This window comes from Nerophis lumbriciformis, linkage group LG11 (genome assembly GCF_033978685.3).
Source record: "Nerophis lumbriciformis linkage group LG11, RoL_Nlum_v2.1, whole genome shotgun sequence".
Taxonomy (NCBI): domain Eukaryota; kingdom Metazoa; phylum Chordata; class Actinopteri; order Syngnathiformes; family Syngnathidae; genus Nerophis; species Nerophis lumbriciformis.
Genome location: NC_084558.2, coordinates 24729766 through 24746397, shown reverse-complemented (window position 1 = coordinate 24746397; position 16632 = coordinate 24729766). Strand labels below are relative to the sequence as shown.

Here is a 16632-nt window from a genome sequence, read left to right as displayed (position 1 = left end):
AATTTTATAAGGTAATGATCGGACATTACTTTAGTATACGGGAGTACCATAACTTTGGAGGTGGTGCCACCCCGGACAAGGACTAGGTCTATCTTATTACTGTTGCAATGTATGGGTTCATTTATTATTTGTGTAAGACCACAGCTATCAATTATAGTCGGGTGCGCCACACACGGAGGGTCTGACGGGGTATTCATATGGATATTAAAATCCTCCATTACAATTATATTATCTGCGTGCGTCACTCGAGTAGCAACGAACTCTGAAAATTCACTGATAAAGTCCAAATAGGGCCCAGGGGCGCGGTAGATAACAGCCAGATAGAGACGTAGCGGTGGTACAACCAAAGCAGTGAACAGAAGGAAAACATGGTAACTAAATACCGTGATAACGAGAAGGAATGCACAAAGCCATGTTTTGCAGTGGGAGTCTACTGCTTCTTCAGCACCTGCGGTGAGCAAACTCGTCCAACAGATGGCGCCACAGCACAATTAACACACCTTTCCCTTTACGTGAGGTTCTGCGCATGTCAAAGTAAATGTGTAAAGTGTGATGCATGACAATGAACGTCATATTCAGATCATTTTGTCAGGGTCCATGTATACAAGAACATTCTAATCCCAATGATGATAAGTTCAAATAAATGTGGTCCATGTACACGTGGCTAGTGTTGTGTGTGTAACACAATCTTGTTAACATACTTCTAACATTTATAAATTAGATATTTTAGATTAGTGCTTTTAGTTTAGTCAGGTACATGCATTGATATTAGAGATGTCCGATAAATGCTTTAAAATGTAATATCGGAAATTATCGGTATCGTTTGTTTTTTTTATCGGTAAAGTTTAATTTTTATTTATTTTTTTATTAAATCAACATAAAAAACACAAGATACACTTACAATTAGTGCACCAACCCAAAAAAAAAGCCCATTTACACTCATTCACACTCATTTACACAAAAGGGTTGTTTCTTTCTGTTATTAATATTCTGGTTCCTACATAATATATCAATATATATCAATACAGTCTGCAAGGGATACAGTCCGTAAGCACACATGATTGTGCGTGCTGCTGGTCCACTAATAGTACTAACCTTTAACAGTTAATTTTACTCATTTTCATTAATTACTAGTTTCTATGTAATTGTTTTACTTTCTTTTTTATTCAAGAAAATGTTTTTAATTTATTTGTCTTATTTTATTTTATTTTATTTTTTAAAAAATGACCTTATCTTCACCATACCTGGTTGTCCAAATTAGGCATAATAATGTGTTAATTCCACGACTGTATATATCGGTATCGGTTGATATCGGTATTGGTAATTAAAGAGTTGGACAATATCGGATTATTGGATATCGGCAAAAAGCCATTATCGGACATCCCTAATTGATATGCAACATTGTGTCATTTTATTTGAAAATGAACTCAACATTTTGACTGAAAAGTTGACAGTAAAAAGTAAATAGCGCTTTTCTACCTTTTTTAAGGAACTCAAAGCGTGTTGACACTATTTCCACATTCACCCATTCACACACACATTCACACACTGATGGCGGGAGCTGCCATGCAAGGCGCTAACCAGGACCCATCAGGGGCAAGGGTGAAGTGTCTTGCTTAAGGACACAACGGATGTGACTAGGATGGTAGAAGGTGGGGATTGAACCAGGAACCCTCAGATTGCTGGCACGGCCACTCTCCCAACTTTGCCACAAAAACAGCACAAAACAGGTGTTACATACAATTAACATTTAATGTGTATATAAATATTCATAATTTATTTTCATAATTATTCAAAAAAGTGTTTCATATGGGTTTTTGAAATAGTTAAGTGTTACATATATTAATTTCTACTCGTAAATGATTCCATAGACTCCTTTATATGGTATACATATTTGTTTTACATGTGTTCATACCTTGGCTGCTGAGTACACACACATACCTCTTAGTCCATATTTACTGGTTCACATCTGAAACATCTTCTGGACCACTTCTGGAAGCATATTATTAATTACTTTATACATATTTTGAGCATGCAGTTGTGTTTTATACAAGATCATTTACTTTTAAAATGTGTGACTTTATGAATCATTTGTTGGGTCTTGATTAGGGATGTCCGATAATGGCTTTTTGCCGATATCTGATATTCCGATATTGTCCAACTCTTTAATTACCGATACCGATATCAACCGATATATGCAGTCGTGGAATTAACACATTATTATGCCTAATTTGGACAACCAGGTATGGTGAAAATAAGGTACTTTAAAAAAAAATTCATAAAATAAAATAAGATAAATAAATTAAAAACATTTTCTTGAATAAAAAAGAAAGTAAAACAATATAAAAACAGTTACATAGAAACTAGTAATTAATGAAAATGAGTAAAATTAACTGTTAAAGGTTAGTACTATTAGTGGACCAGCAGCACGCACAATCATGTGTGCTTACGGACTGTATCCCTTGCAGACTGTTTTGATATATATTGATATATAATGTAGGAACCAGAATATTAACAACAGAAAGAAACAACCCTTTTGTGTGAAATAGTGTAAATGCGGGAGGGAGGTTTTTTAGGTTGGTGCACTAATTGTAAGTGTATCTTGTGGTTTTTATGTTGATTTAAAAAACAAAAAAACAAACAAACAAAAAAAAGGATACCGATAATAAAAAAACCCGATACAGATCATTTCCGATATTACATTTTAACGCTTTTATCGGCCGATAATATCGGCAGGCCGATATTATCGGACATCTCTAGTCTTGATAATCCATTCTATTAATTATCTTTATTATTCTGTATATATATTTTTTCTCATGTCCCCAGACCTTTATGTAATAAGCAATGTATACTTCAGCACAAGTTGGGTATGTTGTTGTTCTATTTTTAGTATTGCAATCATTTTTGATATTCTGTTCTTTATATGGTTGTAAGTGCAAGATCCTTATATATCGCTTTTTCACATTTGTCTCAAAGTGTTTTACATTGAGCTTCATTACAATGGCTCATGTTAATGAGCCAGTCAATATAATCTGTTCACTCGTCAATGTCACACCAGTCTTTTGATCAAATGTGGTATTCTAACATTTAACAATGCAGAACAAATTTATTTAGATTTATAAAAAACAACTAAGAGTTAACAGAAAAAAGTTTTATAGCAGTTCTAATAATATTTTTTCAAATGTCACTTTTTATCTCCCCAGTGACATTATTCCTCTCTTGTACAGATTCCATTGCAATGGATTATGTAAATGAGGCGAATGAGTTTTCTCTCGACTTTTAGGACAGCCAATAGCTGCTTTCCTTACTGAGGAGTTGGCAACACTGATCCTACTAGCCTTTGTGGTCAAACACAGATATTTTAATTAGCAGTGTGCGTCCATTAAGAAATTAGTAGCCTTGTTGGCACTTTTTTGTCATTTGTTTAAAGTTTAAAGTTGTGTATTCCCTGTGTTTCTGTCTTATTTTTGCTGTACTTTGTGATCTGTTTAACATCCGATTGACAAGCTAATTGCTAGCTTTGTATCAGGCTAACAATACTTGCTAGCACTACATTTTGATTAAGAACATGTCTGTCAGTCTGCTTTTGTTACTCACATACTTTATTATGTTGTTTGTGTTGTGCCTTTTGTATAACCACTACTTTATTGAGAGCTTGGATGTTCAATCAATGTTTAGGTGTTCTGACAATTTGACTTTTATTTAACAAAGTAGAACATTCACAGAAAATATGGCGTCACTACATTTTTGACAACAAAAAAGGTGTTCAAGGAAAGCCATCACACGCAATTCAAGCCACGGGATGACGCTATTAGCAAGGAAGACATCACATCACAAACATGCTGCAGGATGCTCACCCAAGGTCGCTCTGGACAGCAGGCAGGATGCCTGTCTATGTTTGCTGGTGGATAATGAATCTGACGTGTGCTTTATTTCTGAACTGTCTTAGTGTGGAACTTTCTGGACAAGCGCTGGTCATGTAGGGATGTCGAAGCGCTGTCTGTTGGCTGCACGCACTCTGCCTAACAGTAAACCCACATAAGAAACCATGAACTTGCCCTCGATCATTCTACAGTTATAACGTAATTGGGCAGGCACGCTGTTTATATCGTGGGAAAGCGGACGTGAAAACAGGCTGTCCTCACTCAGGTCTGCATGGAGCTGGAGGGGGCGTGGCCTCCAGCTCCGCCTGAATTTCGGGAGATTTTCTTGAGAAAATTTGTCCCGGGAGGTTTTCGGGAGAGGCGCTGAATTTCGGGAGTCTCCCGGAAAATCCGGGAGGGTTGGCAAGTATGCCCTGGATATCCACTGAATGTGAAGCGGCCGTGGAACGGACTCTTTCCGTTTTTATTCAAGTCAATGTGTCCGTTTTCACCACCCGCCGAACGTCAACTACATGCCATTGACGTTCCGCATTCCAGCGCTAAATATACTCAGCACTTCTATATTTGCCAGACAGCGGAACAAATCCATTCCATTCTCTGCTTGTATTAGACACATGAACAGCACGTAACCAACATCCAATCCGATGACATCTTAATTGCATAAGTTGGTATACCAATTACAGCAGTTTAAAGCTTTTAATTAACCCTTCAGAGTAATTGCAGTATCAGAAAGGTGGATGGATGATAAGAAAGGAACAAATTCTGAACTGGAAGAATATGAACTAGATGACATTAATAGAAATAACAAGAGTGTAGGCAGAGTGGCAGTATACATAATGAAGGACTTGCATTACAGGGTGGCAAATACCATGTCATTTGTTATTGACAATGTATTCAAATGTACAACTATTGAACTATGCAATGAGAAACGCAAAAATGTATTGGTCACATGTGTACATAGAGCACCTTAGTCAAGTGTTGAGAAGTTTGCATACTGGAAAATTTAAATGAGAGCAAAACAGATTACATTGTTTTTAGCCCTGATGCACGTCATAGAGCACCCAGCTTTAGCACCCCAACCCTCGCTCCTGCTGTGAAAAATCTGGGTGCAATATTTGACAGGGACCTAAATTTGAAAAACAAATTAACTCTGTAGTTAGAGCAGGTTTTTTTTCCAGGTGAGGCTTTTGGCAAAGGTGAAGCCTTTTCTGCAGAGGGCAGACCTTGAAAAAGCCATTCATGCTGTCATCAGCTCTAGACTGGACTACTGTAATGCCCTGTATAATGGACTAAATCAGTTACTCCTCCACAAGCTCCAGTTAGTACAAAATGCAGCTGCTGGCCTCCTCACTCATACTCCAAAACATGCCCATATTACCACGGTTCTCTTTGCTCTCCATTGGCTCCCAGTATGTTTTACATTACATTTAAAAATCCTTCTTTTTGTTTTTAAAGGGGAACATTATCACAATTTCAGAAGAGTTAAAACCATTAAAAAATCAGTTCCCAGTGGCTTATTTTATTTGGTGAAGTTTTTTTCAAAATTTTAACCATCACGCAATATCCCTAAAAAAAGCTTCAAAGTGCCTGATTTTAACCATCGTTATATACACCCGTCCATTTTCCTGTGACGCCACACAGTGATGCCAATACAAACAAACATGGCGGATAGAACAGCAAGGTATAGCGACATTGGCTCGGATTCAGACTCGGATTTCAGCGGCTTAAGCGATTCAACAGATTACGCATGTATTGAAACGGATGGTTGTAGTGTGGAGGCAGGTAGCGAAAACGAAATTGAAGAAGAAACTGAAGCTATTGAGCCATATCGGTTTGAACCGTATGCAAGCGAAACCGACGAAAACGACACGACAGCCAGCGACACGGGAGAAAGCGAGGACGAATTCGGCGATCGCCTTCTAACCAACGATTGGTATGTGTTTGTTTGGCATTAAAGGAAACTAACAACTATGAACTAGGTTTACAGCATATGAAATACATTTGGCAACAACATGCACTTTGAGAGTGCAGACAGCCCATTTCAGGCGTGCTAAGAACATATATTTTTTCCACGATTTCAGCACTCAGGTTAACCATACCTAAATAGACACAAAATACTGCATTACACAAGACTACCCGAATGATTGAAAAAAATAAATGTTTTTAAGCTAAATTATTGGTAAACACAGTTTATGTATAATAATTTACGTAAAACCGCGAGTAATGAATAAAGTTTTCATCAATTAATATATTCTGTAGACATACCCTCATCCGCTCTCTTTTCCTGAAAGCTGATCTGTCCAGTTTTGGAGTTGATGTCAGCATCTGCTTTGAGTGTCGCAGGATATCCACACATTCTTGCCATCTCTGTCGTCGCATAGCTTTCGTCGGTAAAGTGTGCGGAACAAACGACTGACCATTTCGTCGGCTTTCCCCACAGCCTTGTATTTTGAACAAATTTCGTCCAATTTCTTGCCACTTTCGCATCTTTGGGCCACTGGAGCAACTTGAATCCGTCCCTGTTCGTGTTGTTATGCCCTCCGACAACACACAGACGAAAGTGAGAAAATGGCGGATTGCTTCCCGATGTGACGTCACAACGTGACGTCATCGCTGCGAGAGCGAATAATAGAAAGGCGTTTAATTCGCCAAAATTCACCCATTTAGAGTTCGGAAATCGGTTAAAAAAATATATGGTCTTTTTTCTGCAACATCAAGGTATATATTGGCGCTTACATGGGTCTGGTGATAATGTTCCCCTTTAAGGCCATCAATGGTCTGGCCCCAGCATACTTGGCTGATATTTTAACTGTTCGCCACCCACAAAGGAATCTGCGCTCATCTTTACACACATCTTTGGAAGTACCAAGGAATAGAGTTAAAAAATGGGGTGAACGTTCTTTTTCCGCATCTGCACCCAAGTTATGGAACTCCCTCCCACCTGAGTTGCGAACCATCACAGAGCTGGAGGCTTTTAAATCTCAACTAAAAACACATTTGTTTATATTGGCTTTTAACAAACAATTGCCATAAGTATTTATTATTACTGTTTTAATATGCATGGTTTTACTTGCTTTTAACTTATTTGTCCTGTAAAGCACTTTGTGCACCATTGTGATGTTGTAGGGTGCAATACAAATAAACCTTGATTGGTTGATTTGATTAAAAAAAACCTTCACTGAAATCAGTCAAAAAGCGATTTTCTCATGTGGAGAAAATGGCGGCAGGTGCTGCTGATGGAGGCTCAGCTCAGTATGACATCGCGCAAAACCTACTATGTTAGTGGGAAAGTGATAGTTGAAGATAAACTTTTAAATTTCATCGTATATCGGATATCGTAACATCGGACTGTCACCTGTACAGCATGAGAAGAGAGCAGATGGAGGAGTCATCGCGTCCGGCTGTGAATCCCTTTTCCGAGGGTCTGGACATCGGAATCGCCAACGCGTCTCACGGCGGGCTGGTGGGCCCTGCTCAACGACAGGAGCCTCTGGATGTCGCCTAACATCACCACGATCGCAACTGCAGTCCCCGCAGTGGAGCACGGTTGTAAAAAAGGGACGCAAGTCGGGGGCTTATATAGCACCTGTACCATCAAAACCTAGCAACAAGCAAGCTCAACAGAGTTGTGAGCAGAGAAATATAGGAATTATTGGAACAGGTACTGACACCAACATTGGGGTGGTCAAAACAAAGCTGGTGAAAGTGTTTGCCACTTTGCCATTTTGGCTGCGGGAATATTTATCCCATAAATTGAAGAATGAAACAGTGACGTGCCATAAAATTGACACGGCCAGTAGCAGGTATGGCTCTTTTCGAATTGCTGCTGAATGAAACACTGTTGCTGATGTTGGGATAGCGTGACTTGGTTGATAGAGCAGCTGTGCCAGCAGCCTGAGGGTTCCTGGTTCAATCCTTGGCTTCCGCCAACGTGGAAATAGTGGCGAAAGGCTTTGAGTACCTTGAAGGTTGAAAAGTGCGTCTGCCTTGCTGCTGTCTGTCAGTCCGCGCATCCCTGCGCCACATACTGTATATAATGCAACTTGAACCTCTTTGTTCATGATATTTCATATAGTGCTTTTTTCTGCACAATGTCTTTAAACATTTGGTAAACATTTTTTTTTACAAAATGAATTTATAAAATGAGTAATTTGTAAATATTCCATCCATCCATCCATTTGCTACCGCTTGTCCCTTTTGGGGTTGTGGGGGGTGCTGGAGCCGATCTCAGCTGCATTCGAGCACAAGTCAATATTATTCAATGCAAATATGAATATTGTTCTTTTTTTTCTATAGTTACAATACATATGTTATCCATATTGTCTATTTTCATGGCGTCACAAATATTGGCAATAATCACAGACTTTTTCATTTAAGAGGGAATATTTTGGAAGGTTTTCCATTTTTTTTTTAATTTAGTTCAGAGCACATTTGTTAATATTACTATTTTTAATAGTATTTGCCTGACTTCATCTTGCATTGGCCTCCATGCAGTTGATTGCAATTATCAATAATCAATATTTTGTACAGGTTTTCCACTTTTTTCTGACTTGCTTTAGAGCAGATTGGTTAATGTTAATATGTTTAATACTTTTTTTCTGACTTAATGATGCATAGGCCTCATGTGGTTTATTGCAATCATTCATAATTCATATTTTATACAGATTTTCATTTTTTTCTGACTTCCTTTAAAGCACATTACTGAGAATACTGTCAATATTTTGTGATTTTTTTTCCCATCTTTCTGCCCTATGAGCATATAGGCCTTTCTACAATTTCCCATTAAGCAAAGGCTTCTGCGCACTAGAGTATGAATATGTTTCCTGTATATGCTGCTGGGTGATACTATCATCTCTCTGCTCACTTCCGGTGGACACGTGTTTGATTATTTTTCTTAAAACCATCTGTTTGTTGATGTCAACATACATTTTTCTTTTTCTCCGTGGCTCTGTCGCTTTGCATTTAGTCACAATAGACCTCAACTCCTGTTCACGCATGCCTTTGTGTGTGTTGTGTGTGTGTGTGTGTGTGTGTGTGTGTGTGTGTGTGTGTGTGTGTGTGTGTGTGTGTGTGTGTGTGTGTGTGTGTGTGTGTGTGTGTGTGTGTTCTTGTATTTCTTGAGACATCAACAAGGAAAAGCAGCTTCTATATCAGGACCAGTGAACACGTTAGGACCGAAATCATGGTCCCAATACGGAAAACCATTGCATCTAATAGAAAGCCAAATACTGGAGTCTGTGAACATTGCTCCAAAGTCAGGATTTTTTGTTGACTGACATTGACAGGTGCAAAGGCAGCAATATATGATAAAACAAGACGACAGCAAAAGAACGACTTCCCTATTCATCCCCGAAAAAACCCGCCAGGTGAACAGCTGATTTTACGACTTCTGGTGCTGACATAAGACAACCCGTGTCCCATATGTGACCATAGAATGACTGAATACACTACGGTACTAAGACTATAGTGGCCATTAACAGTTAGCTTTTACAGCTGGGTTGCACAAAGTGCGGCACAGGGGCCATCTGTGGTCCGTGACTCGTTTGTCATCGGCCTTAAGCACATTACAAAAAACAAAAAAAATAGAGATCTCATTTGCACCCCTGGTGGTGAAATCTATCAAAATTAGGTTGGTCTTAAAAAGGAGGTCGGAACTGGGGTTAGTGCATGTGCCTCACAATACGAAGGTCCTGAGTTCAATCCCGGGCTCGGGATCTTTCTGTGTGGAGTTTGCATGTTCTCCCCGTGACTGTGTGGGTTCCCTCCGGGTACTCCGGCTTCCTCCCACCTCCAAAAAAACATGCACCTGGGGATAGGTTGATTGGCAACACTAAATGGGCCCTAGTGTGTGAATGTGAGTGTGAATTTTGTCTGGCTATCTGTGTTGGCCCTGTGATGAGGTGGCGACTTGTCCAGGGTGTATCCCGCCTACCGCCCGAATGCAGCTGAGATAGGCTCCAGCGACCCCAAAAAGGACAAGCGGTAGAAAATGGATGGATGGATGGACTGTGTGTCGGTTTTAAAAGTTCTCCCCCTCTGGCCAACATATATAATAAGTGTGTGTAAGAAATTGAAATGCACCTCCTTTGGCCAAAATTAATTACAAAAATAAAAAATATGTATATAAAGACATACTGTAATAACTTGAAGTAAATAATGAAGCTTAAAAACCAATTACAAACAAAAAAATCAACAACAGAACAATTTACTGAAAGCTTACCTTTTTTATATTTGCATAGTATGAATATATTATTAATGTTCTAAATACATTAGGGTGGTCCTAAAGAGGTAGGCATTTTTCGGAGCGTCTCAAGAAGGGAACAAATACAAGAATGTGAATGTGAATGTGTGTGTGTGTGTGTGTGTGTGTGTTACTATAACTATTACTGGAATAAGAAGTAAGACGTTATACTGTACTTATATGCATTATTATTATATATACTTTGATATATTTACCAGGTTTTGTCACCATTGAGAGTAAAACATTTTGATAATCATAACAATATCAACACTGTATACAACAGTGTTTTTCAACCACTGTGCCGCGGCACACTAGTGTGCCGTGAGATACATTCTGGTGTGCCGTGGGAGATTATCTAATTTAACCTATTTGGGTTACAAATATTTTTGGCAAACCAGTAATTATAGTCTGCAAATGATGTGTTGTTGTTGAGTGTCGGTGCTGTCTAGAGCTCAGCAGAGTAACCGTGTAATACTCTTCCATATCAGTAGGTGGCAGCAGGTAGCTAATTGCTTTGTAGATGTCGGAAACAGCGGGAAGCAATGTGCAGATAAAAAGGTGTCTAATGCTTAAACTAAAAATAAACAAAGGGTGAGTGCCCCTAAGAAAAGACATTGAAGCTCAGGGAAGGCTATGCAGAACGAAACTAAAACTGAACTGGCTACAAAGTAAACACAAACAGAATGCTGGACGACAGCAAAGACTTACTGTGGAGCAGAGACAGCGTCCACAATGTATATCCGTACATGACATGACAATCAAAAATGTCCCCACAAAGAAGGATAAAAACAACTGAAATATTCTTGATTGCTAAAACAAAGTAGATGCGGGAAATATCGCTCAAAGGAAGACATGAAACTGCTACAGGAAAATACCAAAATAATAGAAAAAGCCACCAAAATAGGAGCGCAAGACAAGAACTAAAACACTAGACCTATATTGATGCATGGTTGGTTATGGTTTAAAGTCATATCCAACAATTGCGACAACGACTTTTTACTGTCAACTGAGTTTGTTTTTTTAATGACTTCTACTGGTGGTGTGCCTCCGCATTTTTTCAACGCAAAAAATGTGCCTTGGCTCAAAAAAGGTTGCAAAACACTGACATACAACATGAACATTACAACAGCAAACATAGACATAAACAGACATACAAATAGGGGAACTGAAGTATTGATACCCTCACACGAGTATTGATTCAATACTGATAATACTCTTCATATCGATAGTTGATATTGATACTATCGACAGCTGGATTGAATCAAAGTGTCAGTCACACAATGTCCGTGAACGCAGCAAATTTAAATAGGTCGCGGGTTGGACTCTGCTTGCGGTGACGTCACACAACAAGGCGGGGCTTGCTGGCAGGTGAACGGAACATCGTACAGGTGTGAAGTCAGCGACATGTGCGTCCAGGAAAAGACTTCCAAGGGTTGAGTGGTGTTACGCGCGGCCAAGCCATGGCGGATAGGTGCGTGGGAAACTGCGCGCCGGTGTTCTTCCTCGCCGTGGTTTTTGATGTCGCCGGTCTAATTGTTATTCTGGTCGGGATCTTCGGCAACTTGAACGTGGACGGACGCTTCTACGGAGACTTCCTCATCTACACGGGCTCGCTCGTCATCTTCCTCAGCTTGGTGTGGTGGGTGCTGTGGTACACCGGCAACGTGCGGCTGGCAGCCGACCGCAGGAGAAGCTCCCTGGACGCCCGCTTCACGCACTGGGCGAGGAAGATCTCCGAGAGGCTGTCCAGGAGCGCCATCAAGTCTCTGGAGAAGAACAACTGTGGAAAGGACGTGAACGGAATCTCGTCCTCTGACGCGCACTCGAGGATTACGTGGGAACGGAACGGCACCTGTCCCGTGGGTCACGACAACAAGGGCTTTGACGGGGGCACCGAGTGCGCTCCTGACCGCAAACACATGGAGCTGGGGGTGTTGAGGAACTCGGGTGAGAATCTGCAGTCTGTGGAGGACAAAGCAGAGAAGATTCTCTAAAATGGTGCGTATTACTTTTGTACAGAAACCATAACTCCATTGTTGTTTTGGCAACTTTAATGGCCACGGGATAATCTAGGCCAGGGGTGTCCAAAGTGCAGCTCTCACACCTTTTTTCCACATAAGGAGAAAAGTTGATGCTAATAACACAAAGCGGACACAGATTCCTTGAAACTTTTTTGCATATTGGATTGGTTTTAGTCCGTCTTGATTTTTTTCCGGAATGTGATCCTTGGTGGCAGGGGCGCCGAAAAGGGGGGGTAAAGGAGACGGATTCTAGGGGCCCATGATGGGGGGGGGGGGGGGGCCCAGAGAGGCCCCTAATGATGATGACATTATAATACAGAAAAAATAATGACACTGTGTTGGGGGCCCTGTAAAGATTATTTTCATGGGGCCCAAAATCCCTAGCGGCGCCCCTGCTTGGTGGGAAGAAGGTTGGACAGCCATGATATACTCTAAACCAGTGATTTTCAACCACTGTGCCGCGCTAGTGTGCCGTGAGATATCGTCTGGTGTGCCGTGGAAAATTATGCAACTTCACCTAATTGGTCCAAAAAATATTTTTTGCAAATCAATAATCATAATAATGTGCCGTTGTCTAGTGCCTGTACTGTGTAGAGCTTGGCAGGGTAACTATGTAATACTCCATATCAGTAGGTGGCAGCAGGTAGTTCATTGCTTTGTAGAAGTCGGAACGCGTCGACAGAGCCGGCCCAAGGCATAAGCGTACTAAGCGCTTGCTTAGGGCCCCGCGGCCACCAGGGGTCCCCCAAAAGCAATTAACAAAAAAATCTTATTTTTAATTTTTTGCATGTACGAGTCTGACTGATGATTTCTAAATGATCAAAGATATATTATTGTACAAAAACACAATTTTAGGTCAACAGAGTGCTGCTGCTGATCTAGGCTTAGTGATTCTTCCTGCCTCTCTTTAAATGTAAAGCTGCCTCTGCTGCGCCTGTGACGTTTGCCGCCTGCTATGGCGTCACATTAGTGCCAAAAATCCGAGCGCATAAAAACTGTTATCGCGCGCTGATTCTCCACTTCGTGCGCGCGCGTGACACCCTTTTGCGCGCGCGTGGTGCCTTTTTGCGCGCGCGCCGTCTCGGTCTGTGCGCTGGCATGTTTCGTTTTGGCACTTTGGGGGCGGGTATGCTTAGACGGCCCCTTCTTTCTGATTGGTCAGGCGAAACGCTCAGAGCCAATCAGAAGTATAGCAGGGCGGGTCATCGTCAATATGTATCAAGATTGTTATAGGCGCAAAGTTTTCACTTCTTCTTGAACATTTGTTTTCTAATTTATGGAATTTCTTTTGATTCAGCCATAAAATTAATGAAATAATCTTTGAATTTTGTTTTTAAAATGTTAAAAATAGCCTTTTAATAATGTATTCTGAAACAGTTTAAAATAATCAGAGAACTGACTATCACTGACCCTACACAACTATGTTGCACAATTAAGTCTTTTTTTTTTATAGCGAAAGAGGTAATTTCAACAGGTGCAGCATCCTATGTCATATCTACATGTAATAAGATTTGTAACAAGGCAAACCGTTTGTAAATTGGTTGAAAATCGAGCAAGTTATGGTAATTTAATTGGTACATGTACTAATTAAATTACCATAACTTGCTTTGACATCAATGTAATGATTGAGGCTAGCTGTCCGAGGTAAGATGGCTACAACGTTGCTACGCTGGAGAATGATTGGTCATATGAAAAATGCTCAGAGCCAATCAGAAAGGAGGGGCTGTCTAAGCATACCTGCCCCCAAAGTGCCAAAAAAAAAATGACAGCGCGAGGAGAGATGCCAGGAGTACACAGAGAGCGCACAGACCGAGACGGCGCGCGCGCAGAAAGGCACCGCGCGCGCACAAAAAGACACCACGCGCGCGCAAAAAGACACCACGCGCGCACAAAAGGGTGTCGCGCGCGCACAAAGTGGAGAATCAGCGCGCGATAACAGTTTTTATGCGCTTGGATTTTTGGCACTAATGTGACGCCATATCTTTCCTCTCAGATTCAGACAGGACTGAGCAGATGATCAGAGGACCACTGTCTATTAAGGAGAACTTTTCATTCCCCAAACGGCATGATGGCCGAAGTTTTCATTATCATTATACCTACAGACAGCTAGTCAATGGGGAAAAAGTCAAGCGTAGCTGGCTGATTTATTCAAGAAGTAAAGATGCAGTCTATTGCTTTTGCTGCAAATTATTTTCCAAAAAGTCCTTAAAACTGGCAGCCGAGGGACAGCGGGATTGGGTCAACATAGGTGCACTGCTGAAACAGCATGAAAACAGTGAAGATCATTGTAGCAACATGGTGAAATGGAAGGATTTTGCCTTGCGTCTTTCAAAGGGGAAAACTATTGATGAATTTAACTTCAGTAGACTGCGCTCTCTTTGTACAAAGTAAACATTAAATATGAACAATTAACTAAAAATGTAAACTAGTAATTAAAGACTAATATGTACAAGACTGATGAGACAAGATGACACTTTTACTGTAAATACAAAGCTTTATCACTTGGACTGTTCAACCCCAGGCCACTCTTGTAGCTGAATGTTTTCTACATTTTAAGATTAGGAACCATATGTGGCACTCTGGACATCATTCGTTCATTCATTGGTATTATTTATGTTCTTAACTGGGCCACCCCCATATCTTTATAAATGACATGTCATTTGTAAAGACATGCCAGGCTGACAATAGGATAATGTAAACAACACTGCCAGAGCCGCAATGAGTTTATAGTAGGTGTGTGAATGATCAACAATCAATATTATTGGCAGAAATAGAGGGCCCCAAAATAAAATTTTGCTTAGGGCCCCATGGAGGCTTGGGCCGGCACTGCGCGTCGAGAATGGTTTGTCGTGATCCCAATATGCAGAGTACAGCGGGAGTCAGCGTGCAGGTAAAAAGGTATGTAACGCTTAAACCAAAAATTAACAAAAGGCAAGTTCCGCTAGGAAAAGGCACTGAAGCATAGGGATGGCTATGTAAAACAAAAGAAAAACTGAACTGGCTACAAAGTCAACAAAAACAGAATGCTGGATGACAGCAAAAACTTACAGCGTGTGGAGCAAAGACGGCGCCCACAAAGCACATCCGTACATGACATGACAATCAACAATGTCCCCACAAAGAAGGATGGTGTACGTACAACTTAAATAGTCTTGATTGCGAAAACAAAGCAGGTGCGGACAGAAGAACACCAACAAAACAGGAACGGTCACCAAAATAACAGCGCAAGACAAGAACTAAAGCACTACAAACAAACAACAACAAACTCAAAATAAGGCACGACAACCTGGTGGAGTTTAATTTTTTAACCTTTTCTGCTGGTGGTGTGCCTCCGTATTTTTTTTTATGAAAAAAATGTGCCTTGGCTCAAAAAAGGTTGAAAAACACTGCTCTAAACCAGTGGTTCTTTACCTTGTTGGATTTACCGAACGCCACCAGTTTCATATGCGCATTCACCAAACCCTTCTTTAGTGAAAAATAAAATGTTTTTGTTTTTCTTTAATTCAAGACAAAGTTATATGTTTTTGGTAACACTTTAGTATGGGGAACATATTCTAAGTAACAAAGACTTAATTTAGAGTTATTTGGTTAAGGGTTAGAGTTAGGGCCAGGGTTAGAGGGTTAGGGTTATAACAAGGCCATGCCGAATAAGGCATTAATAAGTACTTAATAATGACTAATTAAGAGACAATATGTTACTAATTTTTAATTAAAATGGTGAATATGTTCCTCATACTAAAGTGTTACCATGTTTTTTTACTGGTGCACAAAATGAACCGTGCATGAACATCACCTTGTTGAAAGAACAAAACCAACACAGTGCATAAACTCACAACAAATTACACACCTGCAAATCAGTCAGCTGTTGCCGTATCCGTAATACGCCGATAGGGAGAAGTTTTTATTTACACGATGAGTCGGGTGTATTTTGACCTCAGCCGAACCCCTGAGGCCGACTCACCGAACCCCTAGGGTTCGATCGAACCCTGGTTAAGAACCACTGCTCTAAACTCACAATTAGTTCACAAATCTGAATGTGAAGTAGAACCTTGCAATTAGCATCAACCTTTACATTTGCATTTTTAAGAATTATACTATTGTAGTTATTAATAGTATATTTTGTTAAAAGCCTCAAATGAGTCCAATAGCCAATTGTAGAGTAATGGTATAAGGTGTATACTTGTATAGCGCTTTTCGACCTTCAAGGTACTCAAAGCGCTTTGACACTATTTACACATTCACCATTCACACACACATTCACACACTGATGGCAGGGGCTGCCGTGCAAAGCGCTAACCACCACACATCAGGAGCAAGGGTGAAGTGTCTTGCTCAAGGACACAATGGACATGACTAGGTTGGTAGAAGTTTGGGATCGAACCAGGAATCCTCAGGTTGCTGGCACGGCCACTCTCCCAACTGCGCCAGGCCGTCCCCGTCTAATAGTAATAAGAGTCTACTCTAATACAAGGGTGTCAAACATACG

General features: G+C 40.5%; 1 protein-coding gene across 3 annotated transcripts in view; it reads left to right on the top strand.

Annotated features, from left to right (window-relative positions):
• The first annotated feature begins 11468 nt into the window (after positions 1-11468).
• LOC133610068 (transmembrane protein 238-like) overlaps positions 11469-16632 on the top strand; it is a 46756-nt gene continuing 41592 nt past the window's right edge. For all 3 annotated transcript variants that reach the window (XM_061966130.2, XM_061966129.2, XM_061966128.2), the window contains exon 1: positions 11469-12123. In XM_061966130.2, coding sequence (XP_061822114.1) covers positions 11586-12119 — 534 coding nt within the window. In that variant the 5' untranslated portion in view covers positions 11469-11585 and the 3' untranslated portion in view covers positions 12120-12123. The remainder of the gene's footprint in view (positions 12124-16632) is intronic.